At 49.4% G+C, this 19,180-nt stretch overlaps 1 protein-coding gene across 1 annotated transcript in view; it reads left to right on the top strand.

Moving 5' to 3' along the window:
* Positions 1 to 18,554, top strand: part of ERP44 (endoplasmic reticulum protein 44) — a 550,129-nt gene extending 531,575 nt beyond the window's left edge. The window contains exon 12 of the mRNA XM_069620604.1: positions 17,973 to 18,554. Within this exon, the coding sequence (XP_069476705.1) occupies positions 17,973 to 18,077 (105 nt within the window). The 3' untranslated portion in view covers positions 18,078 to 18,554. The remainder of the gene's footprint in view (positions 1 to 17,972) is intronic.
* The last annotated feature ends 626 nt before the right edge of the window (positions 18,555 to 19,180 follow it).

Below are 19,180 nucleotides of genomic sequence, written 5' to 3'. Positions count from 1 at the left end.
CAAGTATAGTGTTGTTTTCATATTGTGATTTCATATAATGTGTTAGTACTTACTTACCCCTAGATATATCTAGGCCTACCTGTATTTAAATAAATCCTTTTTTTTTAACAAACTTTATTTATTCAAATGTAGTCATGTTCAGATGCTGTATTGGTCAGTGACCTAAGTAATTTTAACACCTATCATTAGTTGTGGCCACATATTAACATTCAGTTTTACAGTTACTGGTTGCACATTTTTGAGCATTGGACTAACTTTAACTTCTCCAGCATGAGGTCTGGCATGGATTCACATGCTCATGAATATTCCCCGTCGTCAGGCTGGGAATCCTTGGTAAAGAAAAATCAGTATCAGTTTCGTTTCTGATCTGTCTTTCGTCGTCGTAATCAATCACTTATCTCTGCGTCATACTGACCACAGCTAATGACTGCCATCTCCCTAAGCCCCGCCTCTGGCAGCCATCTTCAGATTTTTACCGCACGTTCAAGTGTTGGGATCCTCGTGCTATTGCTCTCGAGCTTTAGTGCTTTTTTCGCGCTTTTTCTTAGGAAAGTTTTCTCTTTTTCGGTCAAAAGAGCCTCAAGCTCCACCGTTTTCTTTATCCGATCAATGGGGACCCGTGTCAGATTCTTCTACGCCCCTCAAGGGTGAAGATTTCATCGAGCCACGCTTTTGGAGGACTCCAGAAGTTTCTCAGGCCCATCTAGATCATGGCCCAGGAGAAGGGAAGCTCAAAGCTCAACGCCCGGAAAGCTGTTCAGGGTCTGCCCTGGATGCCAGCTTCAGAATGTCTTTAAGGAGGACGAACACTCCCTTTGCCTCTACTGCCTGCATGAGGACAAGACGCACGTGGAGAAGGACTGTGCGTTTTGCGGCAATATGTCGGAGCGGACCATGAAGGACCGCCATCTGCGTCTCGCCAAATGGCTGGAAGGGAAGAGCCCTTCGGGCGAGAAGTCCGAGCGGTCTTCTAAGACCTTTTAGGGCGCCCCAGCGACGGGGGTCCAACAGAAGGCCAAGCACCGCAAGTCCGCTGGCACCGGGAGCGCCGAACGGTCGGGCTCTACGGGCGCCAGGCAGGGCGCATCCTCCCCGGCGCCATCAACCACGAGCCAACGCTCCGGCTCGGGTAAGAGGAAGGCCGAGCACCCGGCGAAGCTCCTGGAGAGACCCCGGTCGAGCTCGAAGGCCCCATCGGAGGGGGAGCGAGGCGTTGACCCTCCCCCCAAGGAGAAGGCGGTGAGCGCACCTAAGGTGGTGAAAGTCTTGATCCACCCGGCCAAGGCCTCTATCGAGACAGTCGCGGTGGCCCTGGCTCAGCCTGTGGAGGCTACACCAGTGGTGGCGACCTCGGGGGCCCAGAGTCTCCCTGCCACCGCGGAGGGAGTCCTCTTTCATGCCCATCGACAGGACCCCCGCGAAACCTCCGACGGAGAAGAAAAAGGGGGGGCAGGAGGTCGTCGTGGATTCGGCCTCAACCTCTGAGGAGGAGCTGATCGAAGTCTTAAGCCACAGCGTTGGCGTGGAAGACCACCAGCCCGTCGGGAGGGACCCCGACGTAGGAGACGACGAACGTCGAGGGTGCCGACGGGGCTCCTGAACGCCCGTCGGAATCCCCTCAACCAGTGCCGCAAGACAACTCGGCGGCCATTTTGTTGGCTATACAGTCCTTATGCTCGGAGATAAGGATGAGATTGCCGTTACCACCAACGGAGGAACCGCTCCCGACGGGGGACCCGGAGCCAGGCCCTTCTGGGAGCCCTCCTCCTAAGAGAAGAAGGATTCATCCTCCACCTCCTTTTCAACCATCGCGCCCTGCACAGCCCTCCTCCCCGTCCACGACCCGTGGGGAGGGTACGGGCACTGACACGGCCGCGACGGGTACAGACGACGAGGTTTACGACGAGGATCTCCCGTCGTCACCTCCTCACCGGGCTTCCCCGCCCGACGAGATTGGATCGTTTCATGCCATGATCGCCAGGGCATCCGAGCTTTTCCAGCTCTGCCCGGAAGAGAAGGAAGCTTTCCTTTATCAATGGCGCGAGACCAAGAGGAAGACGGTCCTCGCTGTACCTCTACTGGACGATATCTGGGATGAGGGTCTCGCCCTCCTCAAGAACCCATCCACAACGCCTGCGAGAAGGGATCGGTACGAGAAGAAGTACCGGGTCCCAGACGCGGCCCCCTTGTGCCTTTGGGCACAGCCGACCCCGGACTCGGTCGTCTCCGCAGCGGCCAGGAAGAAAGCGGGGGGGGGAGCCTCGGCCTCTACGTCAACCTCCCTGCCGGACGGCGAGGGAAAGAAATTGGACACGATGGGACGCAGAGTCATCTCATCGGCAGCGACGACGATTAAGGCTGCCAACGCCTTGGCTATCGTAGCCCGCTATGACAGGGAGTTGTGGTACAAAATCGCCCCCCTGCTGGACTTCTTACCAGACAACAAGAGGGCGGAGGCCCTAGAGATCTTGCAGGAAGGAGAAGTGGGGTCGGACCACGCCATTACGATAGCGACGGACATCGCTGACACTGGATTTCGCCAGTTGGGCAACGGCGTGCGCCTTAGACGGCGCGGATGGCACAAGGCAACTGACTTCCGTCAGGACGTGCAGACCAGAGTCTTGGACATGCCGTTCGACGGGAGCAACCTGTTTGGGAAAACAGTGGACGATTCCCTACAAGCCATCAAGACGGACACGGAGACGGCCCGGGCTCTTGGTGTTCTCCAGCAACGACGGCTGCCCTTTCGGAGCGGCGGAGGCAAGCAGGGTGCCTCCAAAGGTTCCGGCGGCAGATTTTCCACTTATCGTCAAGCGGCCCGTTCGTCGTCACAGGAAGCCTACAGGGGACGAGGCAAGTCGGGCGGACCCCGCCGTCGTTGCCAAGGAGGACAAGGCGGCAAAGCCTCGTCGAAGCAGGACTGAACCGGCTGTGGGGTCGGGCCCCCACCGAAGCACCCCGGTGGGAGGCCGGCTGGCGAGCTTCGTCAGCGTGTGGGAGTCCATCTACACCGACCGTTGGGTGCTGGACGCCCTGGCCCAGGGTCACGCGCTCGAGTTTCTAAAGAAGTGCCCGCACGTCCCCTCCATGGCCAGGAAGGAACATCACGTCCCTCAACTTCTCTTGGAGGTAAAGGCGATGCTCAAGAAAGGCGCCATCAAGCTCGTCCCAAAGAGGCTTCGGGGCTCCGGAGTTTACTCAAGATACTTCCTCGTGAAGAAGAAGACGGGAGGATGGCGTCCCATCCTGGACCTACGACGACTGAACAAATTCATCAAGGCACAGAAGTTCCGGATGGTCACCCTCCAGCACGTCCTGGGTCAACTGGAGGAGGGCGATTTCCTGTCGTCGTTGGATTTGGAGGATGCCTACTTCCATATCCCCATCCTAAAGGGACACAGAAAGTTTCTCGAATTCGTGGTCCAAGGGCGTCACTACCAGTTCAGAGCCCTTCCCTTCGGATTGAGGTCGGCACCCAGGGTGTTCACCAAGTGCCTCGCACTGGTGGCGGCCCTGCTGCGCCTGGAGGGGATCCACGTCTACCCCTACCTGGACGACTGGCTCATCCGAGCAAAGACGAAGGAGCTTGCCGCGGAGCACACGGCGAGGACCGTCCAACTACTCACGGACCTGGGATTCTCCATAAACTACGCCAAGTCCCACCTGGTGCCCGTGCAAGACGCACTGTTTCTGGGAGCGAAGCTCGACACAGTGGCGCTTCTGGCCTCTCTGTCGGAGGAAAGGACGAGGGCCATCTTGGGCAAGGTGCAGCGGATGCTGGTTGCGGACGCGGCCAGGGTGAGGTCCATCAAGTCCCTCCTCGGAATGATGTCTTCTTGCATTTATCTCATCCGCCTGTGCAGGCTTCGGATGCGCCCGTTACAGGAGTTCCTGGACGCTCGCTGGATCCAGACGACGGGCAGCTTCGAGGACAGGATCACACTCGACGAGCGCTTCCGACAAGCGATCCGGTGGTGGGGCACCCGCGCGCATCTGACGGCAGGCATGGACTTCCAGACCCCGAACCACCAGAAGACAGTGACCACGGATGCCTCCCTGGAAGGGTGGGGAGCGCACACCGAAAATCTACACGCGAGGGGCCCTTGGCTGCCGACGGAGAAGTCCCTCCATATCAACGTCCTGGAACTCTGTGCAATATTTTGGGCCCTCAGGTCCTTTCTTCCGTCCCTCAAGGGCAAGGTGGTGAGGATCTTCACTGACAACACCACCACCATGTTCTACATCAGGAAGCAGGGCGGTACCAGATCCCCAGCCCTGACCAAGGAGGCGCAGGATCTGTGGCATTGGGCCGTCGCCCAAGGGATGTTTCTGGTGCCGTTTCATCTGGCAGGAATAAAAAACACCATCGCCGACTCGCTCAGCAGAGAGCTGCGCTCGTGCCACGAGTGGGAACTACGACAGGATCTAGTGGACCGCCTCTTCTGACGGTGGGGCACACCCCAGATCGATCTGTTCGCGACGGCGACGAACTCCAAGTGCTGGAGGTTCGCCAGCAGGTTTCCCCAGCCGAGGAGCATGGGCGATGCTTTCTCGTTCCCCTGGGAGGGCCTGTTCCTATATGCGTTCCCTCCTTTGCCGCTGCTGATCCGGCTCATCAACCAGCTCAAGAGGTCACGGTGCAGGATGATCCTCGTCGCACCTGCGTGGCCGAGGCAGATATGGTTCCCGGACCTTCTGGACTTGTCAGTGTCCCCGTCAATCAAGCTGCCAGTGGACGCGGATCTTCTCTCCAGGGAAGGAGGCGCCATCCTCCATCACGACCCGAAGTCGCTGAACTTGCAGGCCTGGCTCCTGCAGCGTTAGATTTTGGAGGCTACGACATACTGGCCGACTGCAGAGAGGTTCTTGCAAAGGCCAGGGCGTCCTCAACTCTTAAATGCTATGGACACAAATGGAAGAGGTTCTCTGTCTGGTGCCACGCACAGAACATTAACCCTCTACAGATTACGGCTCCTCAAGTACTGCCGTACCTGCTGACGCTGGCTCAGGCTGGACTGGCGCACGCTTCCATCAAGATTCATCTTGCTGCGATCTCCCGATACACCAGAACCACGGGACGGACATCTTTGTGGTCTCATCGTCTGGTGAAAGAATTCATGAAGGGACTGTTCAGATCGTTCCCGCCGGTGAAGGCCCCGGCACCGGCGTGGGAGCTCAACGTAGTGCTGACCAAGCTCATGGGACCTCCTTTCGAGCCTCTGCACTCAGCTCCGTTGAAATTCTTGTCGTGGAAAACAGCGTTTCTTGTGGCCATCACCTCCGCACGACGGGTGGGAGAGATCCAGGCCCTTTCCTGCAAGCCCCCGTACTTGACTTTTTACGACACGAGGGTAGTGCTCAGGACGCACCCCTCCTTCATGCCCAAGGTGCCGTCGGACTTCCACCTCAACGAACCCTTGGTGTTGCCTGTTTTCTTCCCGTCGCCGGCTGAAAGGACTTTGCACTCGCTGGATGTGGCTAGAGCGCTGAAGTTCTATGTGGACCGCACGAAGAGTTTTCGGAAGACGTCACAACTTTTTGTGAACTTTGGACCTGTCAATCAGGGGAAGGCTCTCTCGAAGGCTTCCATTTCCAGATGGCTCTCCGGCTGTATCATGTACTGTCATAGGTTGGCAAACCGACCGCTGCCTGGCCGTCTGAGAGCCCATTCCACAAGAGCAATCGCAGCTACCACGGCGTTCCTATCTGGTGTGCCCTTGCTGGACATCTGCAGGGCTGCTACGTGGAGGTCGACGCACACCTTCACGAAATTCTACTGCGTTGATCGGGATTCCAGGGAGGAGTCCAGAGTCGGTCAAGCAGTGCTGCGCAACCTGTTCGCCTAAGGTGAGCCTGGCGAGGAGGTAAGAATTGCATAATGTTGAGTTTTGGATGTAATGCTTAATGTTGAGCCTTTGCCACCTCCCGTGGTTGTGCATGTGTGTACTGCTATGTATTATTTTATTCATGAGCATGTGAATCCATGCCAGACCCCACGCTGGAGAAGGAACAAGTTACTTACCTGTAACTGTTGTTCTCCAGCATGGGTCTGGCATGGATTGCCTCCCGGCTACCCCTCTGCGGCTCTTCACTTGGTCATACTGCCACTTCACGTGCTACCAAATCTGAAGATGGCTGCCAGAGGCGGGGCTTAGGGAGATGGCAGTCATTGGCTGTGGTCAGTATGACGCAGAGATCAGTGATTGGTTACTACTACGAAAGACAGATCAGAAGCGAAACTGATACTGATTTTTCTTTACCGAGGATTCCCAGCCTGACGACGGGGAATATTCATGAGCATGTGAATCCATGCCAGACCCATGCTGGAGAACAACAGTTACAGGTAAGTAACTTGTTCCTACAACCGTTCAACAACCCTTCCCCTGTCCCCTTTCCCCTCCCGGTTACCTTGTGGCATCGACCAGTCCTTCGGCCTTCCGATGAGATTGTTGTATTCTGTTTAACTTCTACATAGGATCAAGGCTCCCGTTCTTTGTTTTCCGGTGCTCAGTTTTGGATAGCTCTCCAAGTTCGGCCTAAAAAAGTGTGCTTCTCGTTCTCTGACAAAGTCGAGGAAGGGGTCCCAGATTGCCGCATGGAACTTCAGATACTTGCCGTCCATCAGGGCCCCCACCTTTTCCATGGCCATTACATTCAAAATGTTCACCCACCAACATGCTGTCATCTTCTCTGCCATTAACAGGTGGGTGATAAGTGTTGCATTATTGCCAGTTGCTGCATAAATGTCCTCGACTACTCTACCCAAGAGTATAACTTTAGGTGACGCTGGCAGCTGTTTCCCTGTGATTTCCTTTGTATGCCCCAGGACTTCCTTCCAATACAGGGTCGCCTTCGGATAAGACCACCACATGTGTATAGGTCTCCGTTGCCTCCGCAGTTTCTCCAGCACGTATGTGGGTAATAAGGGTTAATTCTGTGCAGCCTATGGGGGGGGGGGTCAGATACCACCTAAAACAAATCCTGTGCGCCGTCTCCCTAATGGCTGCATTTGGAGGATTTCTGAGCTCTTTTCCAAATTTGGGCCACTCCTCCTCGATGATGGGAACCCCTATATCTCTTGCCCAGTTGTCCATATATGGGAAGCTGTCATTTTCTTGTGCTCTGTCCAGGAGCTTGTACACTTTGGAGACAGCTTTTGCCTCGTCCCCTTCGTGTAGCCTTAGTGCCAGGCCCACCGGTGTCCTAGTGGCTGCTTTCTTGATTTCCTTATGCGATATCCCGTGCCGGATCTGAATGTAGGTGTATCTGTCGCTTTCCCCGTACGCCAAATTTCTGTTTACATTCTTCAGACTTTCATGGGTTTTCCCCCTGAAAGAACCCCTTCAGATATATTTGTTCCTGTCCCCAATTATTCCAGAAACTAAGCTGTTTGCCCGGTGTAAAGTTTTGGTTGTGCGCCATTGGGGTAAAGGGATCCAACCCTGGGAGGATGATCCATTTTTCCAGTGCTCGGTCCCATCCTTTCAGTGAGGTCTTGGTTGCCTCCAACAAGTGACCCTCAGTTTCCTTGGCACCCGCCCGCAACCCATGTGTAGTCCTTAGTGGGATAGTAGTCACCCCTTGCTCGATTCCCACCCATCCTTTTGACATGTCCTCCCTCTTCCAGGTTAACATTGGTGCCATTTGTGTGGCCAGGACATACCTCTCCAAATTAGGGACCCCTAGGCCTCCCAGGCATGGTGGCCTTGTTAGGATTCTTCTTTGAATTCCCGCTTTCCCTTTGTGCCATATGAAGGAAGTCAAGTCGCTCTGTAGTGCTTTGCATGTCTTTGGGGGGGTTTGGGGGGGCAGGGGGAACCTCTATTGGAAGCAAGCTTACCGTGTATAGCAATTGCAGCAACAAGGTCATTTTGAGTGCCGCAATGTGTGCGAACCAGGATAGTTCCTGGGTGTCCCACCTATGGAGGTCCTCCCTCAGTTGTTTCAGCAGGGGTGTAATGTTTGCTCCGTACAGGTTTTTATAACCCTTTGTTAATTTGATCCCTAGGTATTCTATTGATTCTCTTTCCCAGGTTAGCGGGCATCTTGCCCCGAGGACTTCGATCTCCTCTTCCCTCTCTGTGATGTTCAGGGCCTTAGATTTAGTGAAGGTTATGGTAAACCCTGATACCTGGGCAAAGTCTTGTAGGCTATCGAGTGCTCTTGGTAGTGTGTTCTTAGGATCCCCAAGGAATAGCATTATATCGTCTGCGTATAAAGCTATTTTATATACAGTCCATCCACATTTGACCCCTCGTATTTCGGGATCCTGCCTTAGTATTTCAGCTATGGGCTCCATTGCCATGGCGAAAATTAAGGGCGAGAGTGGGCAGTCCTGTCTTGTCCCTCTGTATATTTTAATTTTTGTCGTGGGATTCCAGTTAACCATAAAGGTCGAGTTTGGGAGACGGAAGTTCGCCAGGACCATTCTGATGAAATTGAGGTCGCATCTGAATTTCTGTAGTCCAATTCCAGGTACGTCCAGTCCAGACTGTCAAATGCTCTCCTTGCATCTAAGGCAGCTATGGAGAACCTTTGTCCCGTCCTGCTTCCCAGATCTATTATATCCACTGCGCGCCTGATGTCGTCTTGGTGTGTCTCCCTTTTATGAACCCAGCTTGGTCAGTGTGAATTATTTTGTGCAGCACCCCTGCGAGCCTAGTTGCAAGGACTTTAGCATAAATAAATCCTTCATTTTCACAATACATAGTGTTTCAGTGTTTCTTTGGATCATTTGTATTACAATTTCACTTATACTGATTCTACAGCCCTCTCTCCCTCCTAAGATAAGCCTGGCTGCTCTGTCTACGCTACCATGAACTCAGGTGGTACAGCCTTATACTAAGAGTGGAGTCTTGTACTGCCTCAGTTGAATGGTTTTACTAAGCCCTTAGTTGGACTTCAGAAAAACTGTCCTAACAACAAACTAAGCAGGTTAGTCTGCTCCGCACAAGTGTGAGCTGAAACCATCAGTAGCACGCATGCTAGTTCAGAAATGCGGCCATCCATCAGTAGACCTCTTTGCCAACCAGCACAACTCTCCATGTCCTTAGTTTGCATCAAGGCAATGTCAGGGTCTTCTTTGAGGTGGGAGAGGCTGTACATCTGGTTTGGTCAAATCCAACATTTAATGCATTCCCACCTCGCCCATTGATTCCAAAAATATTGCTCAAATTCAAAATGTCACATAATCTGAAAATGATTCTAATAGCCCCGTTCTGGCCTCGCCACATCTGGTTTCAGGCCTTCTGAAATTAGCGCGGACAGCCCTATTAGATCTTCCACTATCTAGAGATCTTTTGAGTCAACAGAAACAGAAGGGGCAGGTCCTTCACTCCCTCACCCCCCCTACCCACAATTGCTCAATTTGAAGGCTTGGTTCCTGAAAAACAAGCCTTCTCCCACTTACACTTGTCCAAGCAAAACATAGCCATTATGTCAGCCTCCAGAAAAGCTTCCACTAAGAAGCAATATGGTTAAGTTTCTGTCACTGGGCCTTGCAACAAGACCTTAACCCTCTGAAGGCCTCTATTGATGATATGTTGTCCTTCAGGTTTTACCTAGTTTCCACTGGTGTCAAAGTAGACACGTGCAAACATTACTTATCTGCTATCAGTGCTTACCTGAATAGAGAACACAAATCTTTCTCTCTTCCCAACTAGGCCATCAAAAGGCATTTCGAAGGACTTTTACATTTACATTCCCCCTATTCGCGAACCTTCACCTCAGTGGGACCTCAACGTGGTCTTATCAGCCCTAATGCAAAAATCAGTTAAGCTGTTGGCTTCATGCGAATTGGAATCCTAACTTGGAAAACAGCTTTTGTAGTAGCCATTTCTTCGGCTAGACGGATTAGTGAGCTGCAGTCTCTCTCCTCAAAGGAACCATATATGGTGTTCCATAAGGACAACGTTATTCTTCGTACAGTCCCTTCCTTTCTACCCAAGGTGGTCTCCAACTTTCACTTAAACCAGGAAATATGTCTTACCGTTTTTCTTGCTAGCCCGCATGCTTCTGTGGCCGAAGAAAAAGTGCATAACCTAGATGTTTTAAGAACTTTAAAATTCTACCTTGAAAGGACCAAACCATTAAGAAAAGCAGACCTTCTCTTTATTACTCACAGTGGTCCTTCTCTTAGCAATAAGGCAGCTAAAGCTTCCATTGCTAGATGGGTTGTCTCCTGTATCTCCAAGGTTTAAAACATGAAAGGACTCGCAACTCAGCAGAGACATCGGGTTCATTCTACTAGAGCCAAGGCAGCATCTATAGCCTTTACCAAGCGTGTTACTATTGTAGACATTTGTAAAGCAGCTACCAAGTTGCAAGCACTATGCTATGGACACATCTTCTAGAAATTATGCACAATTCGGCCAAGAGGTTCTCAGCAACTTGTTTGACTCCTGTACATGCTGTCTCCTCCCCAACTTGCTTATTCAAAGAATGTTTAGTCTGGTCCCAACCTGTTGGGAAAGAGGGAGAGCCAGGACCACAGAGAAATGAAAAATACCTTCATGGTGATTCAGGTTCTTACTCCAGGCTCTCCCTCCTTCACAACACCCACCCACCCAGCCATCACCTACAGTACGCATATACTTAAATTCTACCACCATCAGTGGAACCACAGGAAACCTGGTGTGGAACGTTGTGACCCGAGGGTAAGGTGTGGGCCCAGCATGCGGAGAGAGGCACGCGTAACGTGGGCCCTTCCGCCTTCCAAAACTCAGTGACCTATCTTTTACAGCCAGCTTTTCCGGCCCGCTTCCAAATGCAGGCGGTCCCAGCCAGTTGTGAAGAAGGGAGAGCCTGGATTAAGAGAACCTGAATCACCATAATGGTAATTTTTCATATAGTCACCTTTGTTTTGTAGAAATGCATACAGTTGACTCAAACACCTGGAAGGAAGATAAATAATTATGCAGTAAGGAAAACTAGTTCACAGGAATGAAGACCCTAACTTTATAAATCCAATCCCTATGTTTTTTGTTTTTTAAAAACTTTTTGTAAGACTTCAGAACATGAATCGCAATGCAATTTGATCAATACATGACAATGTTAAATTTAGAAATACATTGCTTTCAAATTCATTAGTCGAATTACACAGTTCTTAAGAGTCGTTTGGGGATACAGTCTCCAATCTGGCAAGAAAGGATCTGAATAGTGACCAGATGTCTTGGTTGGCTCGTGGTAGAAACTTTTTAGATAAAGCCTTCACGCTCATTTGCGTCTATCATGTCCTTAATCCAGCAGTTCAAAGTGAGTGCAGTTTTAGATTTCCAGCATTTAAGTATATTCCTTTTTGCCACCGCGCAGGCCACGTTGAACAACCTGCGTGTCTTAATGGGGACCTTTCCAATGTCTCCAAGTAGGTATTTGATAGGAACAAGGGGAATGGGGATATCTAGGATCTCTTCTACAGCCTTGGCCACCACCCTCCACAATTCAAGTATATGAGGGCAAGTACAATACATATGGAAAGAATCTGCTTGTTCGGCGGGATGATAAATTGGGGAAGAATGTAGCCACTTTTTGGGGAGGAAGGTGCAGGTAGTTCAGGATCTTGAATTGGATCAAACTTAAGCTTGCGGTGATTGACAATGATTTGGTAAATTGACAGTATTTGGCCCACTGCATATCGTCGATGGACAAGTCCAGGTAACACTACCATACACCCTTCATGGAGTTGCGAGAGGGAGTATGGATCTGTATCATTTTATACAATTTGGAGGTTCTACAGTTAACCCAGTTAGGCGCCATGATGTTGGTTATAATTGGGTTGGTCTCCGGCTCACATGGAAAGGAAGGCCATCTTCTTCGAAATTGCTGCCCACATTCTGTGGTATTGAAGGGACTGCGACGGTCCGCATCCCAACTTGGCCACAAAGTCAGCCAATGACACAAACTTCCCGTCAGGGAACACGTGCCCACTTTTAGTTGGGCATGGGGGTCCCAGGCGGTCCTCCTGATGGCCGGGGTCCTATGTAGGGGCTATGCCAGGGAAACGGCACAGGGGAGTAGTGCTGTTATAGGGTAAGCTAATTTCAAGCCTCTTAAATATTCTGGACCACGCATTTACTGTGGTCTTAACCGGGTCGAAAGAACTAGTATCCGAGGAGCGTTCAGTGAATTAGACTGAGCAAAGGTCAGTAGGGTATGCAGCATATCTTTCCACCTTTTCCAACTTGTCCAGTTGTGTGTGGATTTGAGCCAGGGTTGATGCCTGATCCCGAGCTATGTACGAATGAGTAGAACGTGAACCTCTCTCCACGGGGGGTGTAATTCCCGGCATGATATCTCATTGATTGGAAGTTCTGTCACATGTTGGGTCCAGAATGGTGTTATATTCCCCACCTCACAGTACACAGGTATTGTCTATGGGGGATATTACGTTTATGATTTTAATATAAAACTCTGGATTATCTATGTTCAGACCTTACGTGTTGATGAGTACAGTGGGTTGTCCGTGCAAGTCACCCCAGACAATCGCATACCTGCCTAGCGGGTCTACAGTAGTTTTAGAGACCCGATAACCCAATATGTGATGGATGGGAATGACACCTCCCCCTCCCCCTAGACTGTGAGGAATGATCGGTTGCAAATTTTTGGGGGCCCCAGCTGTGTGCAAAGGAGTCGACCACTCTGTTCAATGCATGGGTCTCTTGCAGCATCAAGGTTTGTATTCTGTGCCTTTTTGGCATACAATTGTATTTTCCTAGATTTTATGGGATTATTCAGACCACTGATAATCTATGTACGCACCCTAACAGACTGAGTACCGCTGCCCATCATTTACCAGAAAGGAATCCATCTCCCTGGTGACCATGTAACAGCTGACCAACAAATGCTCCCCATGTGTGACTGTCAATATTTGTGTTTTCAACCCTTTAACATCCCAACCCCCACCCTCACTGTACTTCAAACTTGACAGTGTTGCCCCATAACCAAAAAAAAAAATCTTTAAACAGTGGGAGATGTTCTGCGAACATCAGAAAGAACACTGGAACATTGTCAGGTGCTATCGCATACCACCAAAGGGGAGACCCCAAGTCATTACTTGTGATATAGTGGTGTGAAAAGAGTAGCACTACAGTTTTATATCTTGGTAGCAATAGTAGGACTGGCAGTAGTGTTAGACAATCAACAGTTAAACGTGGCCAGGCAAAGGAATGCCATGCAGGGAGGCATCGGAATGGTTTGTTCGATGTAGAATGAAGCGTCTTCTGGGGTTTCAAAGAAGTGGGACCTGCCTTCATGTTGTATTCACAGATCATGGCATACAGTATTTTCCTGTCACGTAGAGCACGCTTAACTTGATCAGTTTCGTCTGCCCATCTGGACTTCTTCAGATGAAAAATCAGGGTAGATGTGTATCCTGGTTGAGTGGAATTGTAAGGAGCCCTTTTCTTGTGGCAGCTGGAGTATCGAGTCGCAATAATTAAGGTGGCAAGCATTAATTGTGCGTGGGGGATTCCAGGTTTGGGGGGGTCGACCCAGAGAGCGGTATGCCCTTTCCACCTGGAATTGCACAGAGAATTGTGCATCGGGAAACAGGGAGCGCAGCATGTCCTCAGCAAATGTCTCCATGGAGACATTATGTGGTTTCTCTGATGCGCCCACTATCCTGACGTTTTTACGGCGTGACCGCTTTTCTAGGTCAACACATGTCACTCACTCAATGTCCTTTCTGTGTATGGTAACCATGTCTTCTACCTGATTTTCAGCCTGTGTGATGCGTCCACTCTCCTCAAGTTTTGCCTTTAGTGAATTCACTGTTGAACCAATGTCATCTAGCTTGGCGTTCAGGCGCGAAGCCCGCCTGCATTGCAGCCATATATGGGTTCATGGCTGGATTAGTGGAATAGCAGGTGTCTGATCCTGTGGGCAGGCAGGGTCGGCGCCTGGCCGAGATGTGCCTGCAAACACATCCATGGGGGCCCTTCTTGCTCCCCCTGGCTCCTCCTCGGGTCATTGCCAGCAGGATATCCCCCGACAGCGGGTAATTAGTATGTTGTTGGAGGGTCAGAGTTGCTGGGGCTCTGTTGACAGCGGGGGCCAATATGCACTCCCCGCGTGGTAGGGAACGCGGTTATAGGGCTGACAGTGATGTTGGGCCCATGCGCAGGGGTTGTGGGATATTCAGTGCACTATCTCAATGGGTGACTAGTATGCAGACATGCATGAGGTGGGGGGGACCCACCTTCATTCCACTGCTGCTGTGCTGCTGTGCTTTGGTGCTTCCACGTTGCAGACCGCGTGTTGTAGCAGTGGTTTTCCTGTGATCAGCGGGCCTCCGGGCAGGTCTTTGTATTTAATGGGGCCTTTGTAAGCCTAGTACTCTGGTGATGCCGGGGTAGTGCAAGGTGGCAAGTGTTTTGGATGGGCAGTTGGGCGCGTAGAGCTCCGTCTCATGGCAGCCTGCACTCTAATGTTGAATGCCCCTCTGACGTCAGCTCCGGCACCCGTGTTACTGATGAGGCCATCTCAGGCAGTGTGCAGCAAGCGTGTCGCGGATGATCAGGTGGATATGCAGAGGACCGCCGCACCACTGCTTGCAGCTCCAATAGTTGTCCCTCCAATGTCGGCTCTAGCTCCTGCATATGACACCAGCTGCTATAGCCGCACAGATTCTGGGCCCGCCCTGTAATCGGCATGTGAGGCTGCACTTAAGTCTGAGGGGGATTTTGTCACTAAATATATGGCAATTATCACCAGAACTCGCTCCACTAAGGCTGCATATGTTCTGATGCGCTAGGCTGAGTTCGCATCCGAAGTTCAGAACCTTGGAGGTTAGGATTTTGTAATCGATGTGTGTGATCGCAGAGCTCACGGGTCAGGCAGCCATTCTAGTTGCTGCTTAGCAGCGCACCCCCCAATACCAATGTTGAATGGGGCATTTGCTCCCAAAAGTCACAATGTACTTTAACTGAGAGGGGACAGTGGCAGGGAGAGTACTTGTGGTGGTGAACCTTTTTTGCAGAAGACTTCTCAGGGATTTACAGGTAAGAAAGATACTTTTTCTATCTCTTAGAACAGCTTGAGTGAGTGGAATAAATCAGTTATTCACAAAATGCATCTAAGTATTTCGATTACTTACTCACTGCACTTACTCTGATTTTTCCAAGTGACTTGGCAGGTCCACTGGGAGTCACAGAAGGTAGGTTTTCCTGCTTTTGGATCCAGTACAAGATGCCCAGGAGCTGCGAGTGCCAGGAAAATTCGGGTTGGGTCCAGGAGCCTAGTGCAACTCTTTCTAAAGCCGAAATGCAGCAGGCACTGATGCAGGCCTCTTCAGGATAACCCTACCAGACGGAAGGAAGCCGGTTCCAGCAACAGTCACCACAGACGTCCTCCCAAGACAGGATCCCTTAATGCTGGGAAGCTGAAACTTGGAAGGAAGGCGACTTGTAGGACTTGCTGTGAACCACTGAAGTTCCAGATAAAAACTCAATTCAGAGCTGGTTGGTCCACCGGGTGGTCCATGGACGATTCTGACGGCTCAAAGCTGCAGGAGCGCGAGAAGACATCAAGACTGGTTGATCCCACCAGCCCAAGGGCCAACGAGGGCCTTCTCAGATCAGATAATCTAGCAGGGCTTCACCGGGTCAGTTGCAGGAAAGTTCACCAGGCCTCTTCCGGAGTCGTCCACTGACCTTTAGTCGGCTGCACAGCTACAAAGGATTTGTGGCTCTGTTGCTGATCTACTGGAATGGCTGCAGGACTCCTCTTATCCTAAATTCAGGTGAATGATCAAACCCAACCCTCCAATAGCACCACTCACTCAGCCAGTAGGAGATGGGTGCCGGAGGTGCAGTAGCATTGTCGGCAAATGCTCTGATGGATCCTTTCCTCCAGAAAGGATGAGATGCACATTGTGGCTTCAGGCAAAAATTTGGCTGCAGAAGAGGTCTTGGCAGAGCTTCTTATGGTCTACCAGCCAAAAGGTCCAGTAGTAGAAGACAGGCTGGTTTCACTGCTTCTATGATGTCATCAAGTTGTTTAAGTCAAGTAAGACTGACTAAGTGCCATGGCCAGGTCAGAAGCCAGATTGATGTGTTCCCAAGATTGGATTCCAAGTAGTGCTGAATTTGGACGTACACTGTCCCGTCAAGTATTTTTAATAGGCAAGGAACAGTGGTGATGGGTCGGTAGTTGTTCAGGTCAGTAGGGGTCCAGCAATGATTTTTTTTAAGCAAGGGAAGTACCCATGCTTCGTTAGGCTGGAAAGGACAAGGGCGTTGATGAAGGAGGAGTTGATCAAAGTTGTGATAATTGGGACTCGGACATCTGAACATTCCTTAATGATGGTGGCTAGGTAAACCTCACCTTTACATCTGGAAGGTTTCAGGCTTTTAAGCATGGTAGTGACCTCTTTGAGACCGTGATCATTTTAAATCCAAATGGGGGAAGGTCATGCAGGGCTTGTGGGAGCCCTAGGGGACATGGTTGGTTAGTGTTGAGGGTGGTTTGCTTGAGGAGGATTTTATATTGTGGAGGGTAGAGATTTTTGTGTAGGAGAGCGTTTTGAATGTGTACATCATGCCTCATCTTTGCTGAGGTTGGATGTGGGGGAGAAGGTGTTTCAAGTTCTTTGGGTATAGAGAAGATCTCTTGAGTGTTGGACTTGGCGTTGCCAATCCTTTCTGTCGTAGGTGGTTGATTTAGCAAAATAGCTTGTTTGTACTGTTTAGATGCACAGACAAACAGTAATTTATGGGGGTTTGAATGTGAGTTTGCCATTCAGACTCGGCCTCAGACTTTTTAGTACTAAGGGCTAGGAGATCTGGGGTGAACGAGGAATTTAGGTGTTGGGATGGTTTCATTTTGCAGGGTACCCTTATTGCTATCTTTGGCTCTGCAAGATGGGATGTGAGGGGTGAAACATTTGTTCCCCTCTGAGTTTAGCTTTCAGAGGAAATGTAGTAGTAGGACTACATGCCCATTTGAGTCCCTGCCAGGCGGCAGAGAAAGTAACTGAGGTGTAATGAGCAGGGGGAAGGGTTATCCTCTCTCAGGAGGACGGGCAGAAAGTAATATATGTAGTAGGGAGTTCCCGATAGTGGAGGCAGGTTCACCGAATGTAAGTACTGCGGGGTAATGCAAGTCACCCAGACTGGTGACTGATGGCAAGTGGTTTGTGGTAGGTAGTATGGAAATGGCCCCAGCGGCAGGGAAACGATGGGTGAATATTGTGCTCCTTCACTTCCATGTACACTAGAACAGCTTAAAACAATCTCAAAACGAAACTGGATAAATGGAATATAATAACAGCAAAAATGCTGTGATTCGAAAATGTGCTCCATATGAACAGAATAACTGGAAGGTTGCATCTGTGTCCAACAACTTTCTAAAACACTGATTTAAAACACAGCGGAAGCTATCATTGCCCACTTGCTGTTATTGTATTTCCCCTCGATTGATCTTAAAGTACGTTTTTTTGCTCAAACCGATCCTTACGCGGTTTGGCATTCGCGATTCACGCCATGCACATGGTGTACATGTGCCCAGCAACGGCCCGCTAGTTTTAGCGGTCTAAAAATCTGTATATGCAGAGCTGGGGATATTCGTAGATTACATGTGAGACTGGCCCAGTTAGGGTATTGCGGTGTGTAAGCCCAATCGTAAACCCCCAGGTGGAAGGCTGCAAATGTGCCCTATTACATTATAATATTGAACTTTGCTTATTATCTTGTAACAAGTTACAATTTGCATACATTGCGCACTAAAATCTCAAGACTTCCTGTTGGGTTCAATTGTTTTTAACCCAATAGACCTCTTTTTAAATAGCCTGATGAACTGCTTGTGGGTTTGATGCACTCTCTCCTCCCTCTGGAATGTCTGTAGAAACCAGGCACTTGTTCTGTTGTTTTATCTAACCTTGATATACCAGTGTGTTCGAAATTGACTCGTCGTAGCACATACTATGTTATCGCCTTACAGTATCGGTTTTTCATGATTTCTATTTGGTTTGTTTACAGGAAACTGAAGACTTTGTAAGCAGCCCCCCAGAGAGCTCGTTTCAGAAATTAGCACCAAGTGAATCTAGATATACAATATTGAAGAGAGACCGGGATGAACTTTAAATACTTGATTACCTTCCAAGCCTTGCAACAGCACCATCAATTTGTGTGGGGAATACAATAGCGAACCTATATTTTCATAATTCTGTGCATTTTTTTTATTTTGGAAAAAAAAGAAATAAATTGGTTTATTTTATTTGGTCCCAAAGCTTGTAAATACATTTGTGTTTGGGTTCTACTGTACAGCCTCTTTTAAAGTCAGTTCCCCGATTGAGCAGTTAAGGTAGCTAAGTCCCATCTCCAGTTCCCATTTTTGTACTGTACCAAATGAAGGTGTCTCGGCCGGAACATTTGCTGTTACCTTGCACTACCACATTAAATAGGATGTTTGGATGTTTTTTATGGAGTCTGGTAGTATGTGCTTTTATTTCATGTTCATCTCCATGTGATGGTACTTACTTCATTGTCACATTTATTATAATTAAGAAAGGTATATTCTAAATACTTGGGAAGGGAATAAATTAACATTTTACAGAACAATTTGCATGGTGCTTTTTTTGTTGCAACATTGTCATGATTCAACTGGGAGTCCTTAATGTGCCTTCTGGAAAGATGTGAGACTATATCTTTACTATTAGTAGTTCATAAAGCCCATTGGTCATAAAGGGTAGAAATCTGTATGTTCGGTTATTTTTTTCATGAAGAAAACCTCAAGAACTCTGATAAATAAAACTCAATTTTTAGGACCCAAAATCACTATTAATTGCATTTTGTAAACTTATTTTTTATCGCAAAAGTATCTACAATTATTGAAATAAATGTACATTGTGATTGCAACATTTAGCTTTCACAAACCTGAACCTTGAAGTGCAGAAAAAGCGTTACAGGAATTGAACATTTGCACGGATGCAGATTACTTGAACACACAATAATGGCTGCACTAATTTATAACTCGTATAAACTGGTTTTCTTTTGCACAACTTTAAGTTAACTGTAAGAGTTATGTAAGGAAAGGCTTTTAGCCTTCGCTATTATTTTTGATTTCCCGAATCCAATATTTCAACTTCAAAGTACAACTTCCAGTCATAAATATTTGTAGAGCTTGCACGAGAACAAGATGACCGCTGCAAAAACATGGCAGATGCGGTCCACATCTTTTCCCATAA

Source organism: Ambystoma mexicanum, chromosome 5q (genome assembly GCF_040938575.1).
Source record: "Ambystoma mexicanum isolate Mex_15411 chromosome 5q, UKY_AmexF1_1, whole genome shotgun sequence".
NCBI classification, from domain to species: domain Eukaryota; kingdom Metazoa; phylum Chordata; class Amphibia; order Caudata; family Ambystomatidae; genus Ambystoma; species Ambystoma mexicanum.
Note: the sequence above shows the minus strand (reverse complement) of the source record. Positions and strands in the feature narration are given on the sequence as shown.